At 47.2% G+C, this 9,890-nt stretch overlaps 1 protein-coding gene across 1 annotated transcript; it reads left to right on the top strand.

The window, feature by feature from the left end:
- Positions 1–319: 319 nt before the first annotated feature.
- LOC309686213 (vitelline membrane outer layer protein 1-like) lies at positions 320–2,040 on the top strand (the record flags this gene model as incomplete). The annotated part of the gene is made up of 3 exons (XM_082498779.1): positions 320–490; positions 1,091–1,194; positions 1,746–2,040. 3 exons carry the CDS (start codon positions 320–322, stop codon positions 2,038–2,040), a joined length of 570 nt encoding a protein of 189 aa, XP_082354905.1.
- Positions 2,041–9,890: the final 7,850 nt, after the last annotated feature.

Below are 9,890 nucleotides of genomic sequence, written 5' to 3'. Positions count from 1 at the left end.
TCCCAGGACCCTCCTCAAAACCACAGCACCCCCTTGGGGAGTGGTCCCAGCTCTGTCCCCCTTCCCTTCCCTCACATCCACAAGTTTTCACAGCCCTGCAAGCCCCCTGGCCAGTGCAAACCAGTGACAGCCCTTCTGTCTGGCAAGGGTGGCCCCACCACCAAGGGACAGGCAGTCAACAGGAGCAGTACATAGCAACAACTAGCACTCCCCATGTGGTTTGTTGACACTCCCCAAGGACTCCCACCCCCTCTCCTGGGTCATAAATTCCCCTGTGCCATCACCTCCATGCAGCGAGGTAGCAAGCAAGTCCCCCACGATGCAGCTGCTCATCCCGACCATCCTCTGCCTGCTGGGCTCCTGCTGTCTCCGGGCCACGGAAGCACGGAAATATGAGTCCACCCTCACGGTGCCCAACGGAGGTCCCTGGGGCTCCTGGGGACACCAACAATTTTGCCCCAGCGGCTACGCTAAGGGATTTGAAGTGAAGGTAAGGTTTCACACTTTCTTTGGGGTGGAAAAAAAACCCTGCTGTGAAATGATGTTATTTTGTTCTGGTCTCGGCAGGGCTGGCCACAACACTTTGTCCCATTGCAGCAGTTTGCATTGTATCTGCATGGCTCGTACAGGCTTATCAGCAAGAAATCTCTAGCGTAGAGTAGTTCTCCAGGCTCTCTGCCAGTGAGCTATTTATTAGCAGAGGAGTCTATGAAGTAAGAAGAGACCTGGGGTCCGTACTGCAGAGCCTGTTCCTAAGGGGCCGGGACAACTCCCACCTGCCAGCACTCCAGCTCTGGGTGTCACAGCACAAGGCGAGAGGGTGGGCATGATCTGGGACAGCAGCCACCAAGTGTTCCTGTGTCCAGAGCCTCTGTTCCACAGTTTGGAGAAAAAGCGGAGGTGGGCAACAGCAAAAAGGGCTCCCTGAGAAATGCCATGGAGCTGCCTCACAACCCTGCATAGCAGCGCTGCCTGCGTCTGGCTCTGTCCCCAAAGCCTCCTACCACCCCTCATCATGAGGGCTTGCCTCATCTCTTCTTTTAAAAGGGGAAGGGTGCTGACCTCTCCCATTTTCTTCCCCTATTCTAAGGTGGAGTCCTACCAGGGATTTTGGCTGTTTGGCGACGACACGGCTCTGAATGGCATCCGCCTGCTCTGCTCGGATGGCACAGTCATTGAGTCCTCCGTGGGGTGGTGAGTAGTCTTCGCTTTCTCATCCTCTCTCACGGCAGCAGCTTCTGGGGACCATGAAGGAAAACCAGCACGATGGTTTCTCCATAGCCACCCACATTCTTTGTGAAGGTGGCTCCCCACCCCACCTGAGGAGGTGGGTGAGGTCCCCTAGCCACCAAGTGTGAGGGTCTTAGGGTAGAGATCTGGCCCCAGGGAAGGGAACAGTACTTTGAAAGATGAAGGAGAGTTAAAAAATGCAGATCTTAAACCTGTACTTTCTCCTTTTCCTCAAATGCTTACTCTGAAAAGGACATTGATATTAAGTAACAGGGACAACGCAAGCAGCTGAAATTCCCAAGGGGTCCTGCAGCAACAGGGTAGCCCAGGGCTGATGGTGGCCAGGCATCTAGGGGCTAATGCAGAAGCAGAGTGAAACAGGTGCTCGTAGAAACCCACCATCCCTGGGTAGATCCCCTGTCCCAGGACTGCTGGGATTCCAGGAAAGTTGTGGTGTTGATTGCAGCACAGCCAAGGCTGAACACGTCTTGGTGAGTTGTTTTCTTCTCTGGCAGGTGGGGAAACTGGACCAAGGCCCAGTTCTGCCCCAGCAACAAGCTGGTTTCCTTCTCACTGCGTGTTGAAAAGAACCGGCACCTCCGTGACAACACGGCAGCCAACAACGTGAGGTTCGCCTGCTCAGATGGGACAAAGCTGGAGGGCTCAGGACTTTTGTGGGGTCGCTTCGGCCCATGGAGCAGCAGCTGCACCTCCGGGGCCATCTGTGGGCTCCAGACAAAGGTGGAGGAACCCCAGGGAAAAGGGGACGACACAGCTCTCAATGACATGAGAGTCTTCTGCTGTGAATAAGCCTGACCCCAAATCCCATGCCGGCATCTACAAAGTGATTCACCATTAAACCTTGAATCTGTCCTTGCACAAGGAGCCGTGTGCATTTTTATCCACCACATTTTGTAAAGGGCAGCCAGATCCTGTGGCCACAGCACCCAGAGGGTTTCCTCCTGCCCCCATCCAGTGGGTGTGGGGTTGATGCAGCTCCTGGCTCCCGGGTCCAGCCCACAGCAAGGCTGAAGACAGGTTACCAGGAGGTGCCTACACACACACATACACGGCCAGCTACTGATGAACACAGAGAGCAGTGCCTTTACACTGTGCCTACACCTGCACAGACACACACACAGAGTGAACAGCACAGGCGGCAGGTACTGCTCCTCTCTGGCTGATCGAGATTGATGTCCACTAGTGAAATATGTACTCACAGATGGAAAATGGGTCTCTCGAGTAGCTGAGTTCAGCTACTCAGTCTGCCCCAGAGCGGCCTCAGGCCCCGGTTTCCTCAGGCACCGGCACCGGTGCCCTCCGGCCCCTGAGGTTTGTGGTCCCACTCCAGGTGCCGCGCTTGGCTCTCATGCTGCTGCCCACCAGTCTGGCTTGCTGGTTGCTGGTGGTCTCTCACACAGGCTCCAAATAGAGGGTGTGCCCACACACAAGATGGGTAGAAAGAATGTAAGAGTAATTAGTAGTAGTAGTAAATTATTATTTATATCATTACACAAGAATATGTAGTAAAACTGCAGGACAGGCTGTGGTGATGAGGTGCAGGGCTCGGTCAGACAAACGTGCTGACCAACCAGGTGTTACCCAGGACTAGTCCCTTTTATCCCCTTTTCCCCCACACTTGTTCCCTCCACAGAACCACCTTTGACCCTTCCCCTAAACATCCCATAACAAGTCTTGCACATTCCCACAACCCTCTTAAAACACCTCATAAAAAGTTGTACAACATCCCCAAATGCTTTTCCCCCTCAGCACCTTCTGGCAAGGGGGTTGCCCCACTGTCACCTCAGTGGGGTTCAGCGGGGGCCTGGGGTTCATTGCTCTCTGCCAACAACCACAGGGAGCAGATTTGGGGCTCTGTTCATACTGCTGAAGTTACTGGTTGCTCCACCTGGTATCGCCATTCTGATCCTCACTGGGTCACTTTTAGACTTTGTAATGAATTTATAACCTAACAAATTCCTGGGAGTGAGCACAGAGGATCCCCACACCTGTAGGTAAGGCAGGAGGTAGGGCTGTAAGGACTGGACAGTGAAGGAGGAGAAGAGTGATAATCTGCCTTGGCAGAAACTGTGGTTTCAAAGGAGAGGAAGGGAACATCTTCAACCCCTCTCCATTATAATGCTGAGAATGTGGAGAGATGACTACCATACATTCATTCATCCATCCATTAATAGGTTCAAATATACCCCATAGCTCCAGGCCCCAGCCCTATGTCTCTCCTTCTAGCCTGTTCAGCACAGCACCTCAACATCTCCAGGTGCCTGGTACAAACGAAACACCTTGAGGATTTTTGTTTCCAAGACTGTAGTAATTCACATGCAGTGAACTCAGAAATGTACCATCATATAGGTACCTTTCCTGAACCCACCACCATCTCCTTTCAGCATCGAGACCTCCTACTCGGCTCTTCTCTGGAGTTCAGATTTTGCCCTGCTTTCTGGGGCTGTAGGCAATGCCTCACATGGAAAGGCTCTGACCATGATAACATGTATGGAACAGGGAGTTGCCACAAACCCACATCTCACAGGGTATTACAGAGGAATAAGTTGGTTGGAAGATTGTATGACGCACATGCTCAGAGAGAACTTGGGGAGGAAAGGAACAAACAGCAAGGATGAGGAGAGCTCCAGAGTGAATTGCAAAGATTTCAACAACAAACCCTTTCCTCAGTACCAAGAGTACAAAGAGGAGGCAGAAATCTGAGAAAGACAGAGGAGGCAGTGAGAATATCCATAACTCTGGAAAGTTCATAACCATTTCCCACATGCGCATATTTGAAATTTGCTTGCTTTGGTATTCTCTCTGATAATTCTTGCTTAGGAAGATTGTGAATGGTCCTCAGTAGGACCTGTGAGCTGGTAGTTTCTGTGCACACATTAAATTTCTGAACAGACAGGCGCAGCCAATTCAGTGCTACCTTTGTTTAATCCCTGCTGGGACTCCAGATGTTCCAGTGGTTTCTGAAGCATTAGCAGTGCCACCATTTGCCCTTATGCATCCATGTGGACCGCCTACTGTTTGGCATGCAGCCAGGAGAAGCCTCACAACAGGTATATTTACAAGTATAATTAACCCTTTCCACCCGGCCATTGAAAAGAGGGGTTTGAAACTCCACGAGGTTATATTTTTATTGCCCATTTGGTTGGTTACTACGCACGTACCTTATTCCATACCTATACTGGTAAGCCCCACAGAGCCATCTATTATCTCAGGAAAGCACCAGCTCTAAAATCAAAAAAGAAACACTGAGTAAACATGAGCTGGCAGCAAGGTCACATATCCTCATTGGGTGGGTATCCAGTTTGAAGAGATAAGGCACTCTTGAGGTCGCTCAGTTTTCTGTTATGGGATTCTCCGTTTGCAATTAGATATAGTAGGAAAATCCATAACTCAGCTTTTCTCCTGGAAAAAAGGTTCCCCCAAGGCACTCTGAACTACACTGAGACAAAAAGGTGCAATTCTTGTCATGAATGTCTCAAGAGGTTTTTGTATTACCTTTGTATTATTATATCACTTTCATATTACTCATTCAGTTAAACGAGTTGCTGTACGCAGCACTTTACATGGCATTAAACATGAAAGAGACGCTCTGTCTACACAGGCAGTGCCTGCAAGAGAACTAGTCTTAGAAGTCATTTCATGGTCTTCCCACTCAGCTCTCCACCCTCCCCGTTATAACAAAAACGCTTGATTGGGCTGAATCCAAGTGCAATGGAAGATCCTCTTAAATAATAAATAACCCAGTTTTGGGACCGAGAAGATCTACCGGTGAAACACTGGAAGAGAAATCCATGTCCATTACTCCCTCCAATTAATTATTTGATGAATGTTGGGCTTTGCACTGTGTATGTCACTATCCTGCCACAGTGAACCCCAAGGCTTGCCGCAGCCCACCACAGGGTGACAAGGCTCATGTCATGTGCTCACCTTCTGTCCATTCTCAGCAGCACGTGGCCGCTCTCATCTCAGGAAAACCTAAATGAAATAGCAGGTGGAAACCCAAGGTTTTTCAATAATGGTCGTGCTTTTTGTGCAGTTATTTATGTCAATGCACAGCAAGTGCTGGTTGAGATATTTAATCTTACGCTGCTCACTTCATGCCTATTTTGCCTTTAGGCACCATTGATGTAAAGCAGCATCTACTCTTCCCCCATTTACTGGGCAGAGCGTGCATGGTGCTGAAAATTTTATGTAAAGACGTTCATAGCAACACTTCCTCAAAATACGTAGGATATGTGCAACAACCACCATTAATGTAGTAATGTCAGTTATTCACGCAGATATGGTTTTGAGCACCTGGACCAAGGCAGCTGGGTCTAAAATGTAACACTTGGGGTTCACCTCTGTAAACAGGGTGTTGTAGCTGTAGATGTTCTATGGAGGGCATTGTCCTATCCAAGCAAGCAACCAGCTTTCCTCCTCAGAAAGTCCTGGTTACTTGCACAATATGGACTGATTCAGTCAGAGAAGAGCCAATGGAGTCACACTACCGTAAAGAATTGCAACAGGGCATATCCTCAAGACAAAATCTTTGTTAAGGGAACAGATAGTAAGGCAATTACACTCCAGCAAGCAAAGTACAAGCCCCAGAGGTCTCTACATAGCTTAGACATGCCCTCAAAGGGAACATTTCCTTGGTGTGCTGCCAGGCTGCCCACGGTCGGCCATGAGCTCGCTCTGCTGCTGCGGTTGACAGAGCACCGAGCCTGCAGCCATAGCCGTGCCCTCCCAGCAGTGCTGCCAGTGCGGCACCACGCTCATCATAGCTATCCAGTACCCAGTCCAGAGCAGCAGCAGCACCGTGTTCATATCTCTTCAGAGCAAGTCTGCAAAGATAGACCTACTTTTGCCCTCAGCCCTCTCTCTCCAGGGCTCAGCGCTGCTGTCCCACTGCCCCCCCCCACTTTCTTCCACACCAGATTTTTGTGCACAGCTTTCTACTCGATCCTCTTTCTGTGCAAGACACAGGATGATGCCTGTTTTCTCTCAAACCTCTCCTCATTCACAAAATGCAGGGCAGTGCGGAGAACAGGAGCACTGATGTGACAGCTGCTTAAAGCAGCGTTCACATGTTATTATTTGCATCTGATAGTCTGTGTACTACCAGAGGAGCTCTGTCACATTTTAACTGGCTATTCTGGTGACAGACCTAATATGTAAAAAACCCGGTAATGGCTCAGGACCCTTGTGGCACTTCACACTGCAACCAAGGAGCAGAAGGATGGTCTATGCTCTAATCTTTATTGCAATTTAAGCACACGCATTCGCAGGCATTGTCTTAATGTGCTAAGTGAGGTGACAGCGAACTTCTTAGAAGCCATAGAAGCTGGCCTGTCCCCCAGCCTGGGACACCTTCCTGGAGTGAGAGAATAAATATGAGTAGTAAAATAGAGCAGGATGGAAAAAACACTGGAAATTTTTCCTAATGTTTCTCCTAGGACTACTGAAGGAAGACACACAACATTTTGTTCTAAGTTTTGGTTCCCCCAGTGCATTAGCAGCATTTGGACATTGCTGACATGCGATACAAGCGGTCGAAGACACTTCACGGACTGTGAAACGAGTGGATTTATAAATGCCTATAGATCATATGAGCTGAAATAATTAATACTAAAGCTGGAAAACATCTGTCTTCAAAGCCTTGCAAAATGCTCATGTCAGACAGCACGAACGCACCTGTAGGCACTGGGCATTTCAAACCAACGACCTTCTAGCCTCAGAACTGCCCTGGAAAGTTTCTTGTTTCCTCCCTAAAAGCAGCAAGTGTTGGATGCCAGTCTAAACTAGAAAATAAACCTGCACAGGGAGAGGTTGCAGCCTAGAAGATCTCTTGCGCTTACCAGCATTCTCATCCCGAGCCCACCACATCCCCTTCAGAAAAAATATAGTACATCTCCAGAGCTGCAAAGTTTGAACGTGGCTCCGCATTCAGCAAACATCCCTAAAATGCAGAGCTCTTCCAAGCCGGCTTATTTCCTCTGACAACATCTTTAATGAAGTACATATTTATATTTTCCTTGCAGTAGAAATATTGTATCTGATGTTATCTGGTATTTTTTATTTTAGTTGGAGATTTGGTTTTGCTTCCACAAGTGCACCTTTGACCTGTAATAAAATCCTTCCTGAAGTAATGGCTAAGTTTGAACAAGCAAGTAATTATTCCAGTAAATCCAAGGGAGGGTACAAACAGCTACATCCCTCTGACCTTTCTGCGCCCCTTTTCAGAAACGAACATGTATCTTGAGCAACAGAACAAAATTTCTTGTGTTGTGGTTCTGCAGGGTCATAGCAGAGTGCTGCCTATATCAACGTAATTAGAAGGGAGGTTAATGAATTGCTAAAGCACGTTTCCAGTGGATAAAGCAGATAGAAAGCATATTTAAGTGAGCTGAATAGCTTATTAAATGAGATTATAATAGACACTTTTCCCCTTGTCAAGTGTCATTTTAAGACTAATTGATGTAATTCTTTACCTCAGGAAAGTCCATTTGTTAACAAAGATCTGTACTCTACTGATGCAAACCAGTGTCATCCCTCATTTCTTTAGGCCTGAATATTTTCTCCTTTTTTTTTTTTTTCCTATACCTTAACCTTTCATATCTTCCCTTCGATTTTCTAGCAAAAATAGAGTTCAGCCTCAGCCATGACTTCAGGAGCTTTCTAGCACTCATCGCTGTATTGGAGATTTCCTTCTTTTGCCCAGCTTCACCACAGTGTTTGCAGGGATATTTCCATGGAATGCAGCTGCCTTCCCTACGCAGGATTCAGAAACTGATTCAGGAATAATCGGTCTCTTACGTAGCTTTCAAATGTTGTTGTTCCTAGGAAAGAAGAGCGGAGGGACATCACAACACCCATGAGTTTGCCAAAAACTGGAGAAGGTTCCTTTGTGTGTCTGTGAAGGAGCTGAACCTGTGCCAAGGTCTGGAGGTGGCCTTGCTGAAGAAGAGGAAAGGACATATTTCTAGGGAGGTTACCTGCTCCCTGGCCTGCAGAGGGACCAGCTCCAGCACTGCTGCTCTTTACAGCCACCTGGCGCTTTCATAACCCCTTCAGTAACACACTTTAACCAGACATTTTAGCAAAGGAGGTTAGAGTTTTTGTCTAAGCTATGATGTCTACGCACCTGGTTTTGTTGGGGGAGGACGGGGTTTCCTCTTCCCATTTCAGGGGATAAGGATATCTTTCGAAATCTTCCCAGGACCAAGCTGCAATGGTGATATCACTGGGGCAGAATCTTAATAGAAAGAAAAAGCATTCTTCGTCTCTCTGGCATGATTTTGAAGTATATATTTAAAAAAAAAAATTAAAAAATTGATTGTATCACGAGAGCAGACAGCACCATTTGCTGTTCTCAGGGTGCTTCCAAGCCTCAAATTTGTGGAAGTAACATCTGATTTTACAAGAACAAGATGCCAACAAAGTGCTACGAATTTATCATCTTGTTAAAATCTGTGTCTTGATTGCAGTTGTAGTACATATTCCAAAGTCTCGTTATGCAGCTTTTTCCCAGTTCATCGCAAAGCCCTGTCAAAAAACAACTACTGTCTAAGCACCCCATTCCCCTTCTTCTCTAAATATCGCTTGTCTGCTCTTACAGATTTGTCTAAATGCACCTCTGTCATCTGTAATAAGGTAATAGGCCTAAAAATTATGTAGTGCCATCTTACATCTTCCACTTAGGTATAGAAGATGTCTTAAACCTAAATTGATGCCTTTATTACACCGTTTTATTTCTGCTCCTCGTAGCACTTTCCGATATCATCTCCCAATAACTGCAGCAGGGAGAAAGAACATAAAACCATTCTGATGTTAGTGTTATTTTCTTGGGCTGAAAAATCCCCATGCAAAGTTCAGGTTCAATATCTCCACCTAATTTGTCATTTGCTGTATTAATTAAACAACCCATAGAAATTCCACACGATGCAGTCTGGTAGGAGCTGATGTCCAGACTGGATTGCCTGGAGCCCAGATAAAGAAGCAGCCCTGCTGGCGTGACACGTTCATTAATAGCCTGTGTGCTGAAGCTAAGTGAAAAAAAAACAATAAAACCATGGCCTGACAGGAAAGAAAAGCAGGACAAATTGCCAGTGTCTGTGCTACTGATGCAACCCGTTGCCCTGAGCAAGACGGGCAAGGTACCCTGGGCTGCTCTGGTGGGGCCGGCCAGGGTCCTCTCGCAGCTGCCCGGTGCTGGCACGCCTCTCCCGCGCTCTTCCTCCAGCACTTCTCTGCTCATATGCATTTGAATATAATATCCCTGGAGACATTTTCTTTTACTTATCTAGAACAACTTCCTAGCAAGCTGTGAGGTTCCTAATTTCAATGCACTTCTTATCTGTCCAACCTTACACCGAATTACCAGGCTGGTTTTTGTGTAAATGGACTTTGACTGACTTAAGTCAGTTTTACATACATCCTAAAAGATCCAGAATGCAGACTGATTTTGCTGTCCAATAAGCATGAAAGACCAAGTCAGCTTACTGAGCACATTTCTTAATGATAAACTCAGCTAAGAAAACCAAACACCTGTTCACTATTCACTTACCTCAAACTGTGCTAGCCCTGCTCAAACCTGTTAGGACCACTTACACCAAGCTTTTCTTGTAATGGAGGTTAAGGACCATTAGTTCACTATT

The sequence above is a fragment of the Vanellus vanellus genome (assembly GCF_965231255.1).
Source record: "Vanellus vanellus genome assembly, chromosome: 1".
Classification (NCBI taxonomy): Eukaryota; Metazoa; Chordata; class Aves; order Charadriiformes; family Charadriidae; genus Vanellus; species Vanellus vanellus.
The sequence above is the reverse complement of the archived record's forward strand: the minus strand, read 5'-3'. Positions and strand labels throughout refer to the sequence as shown.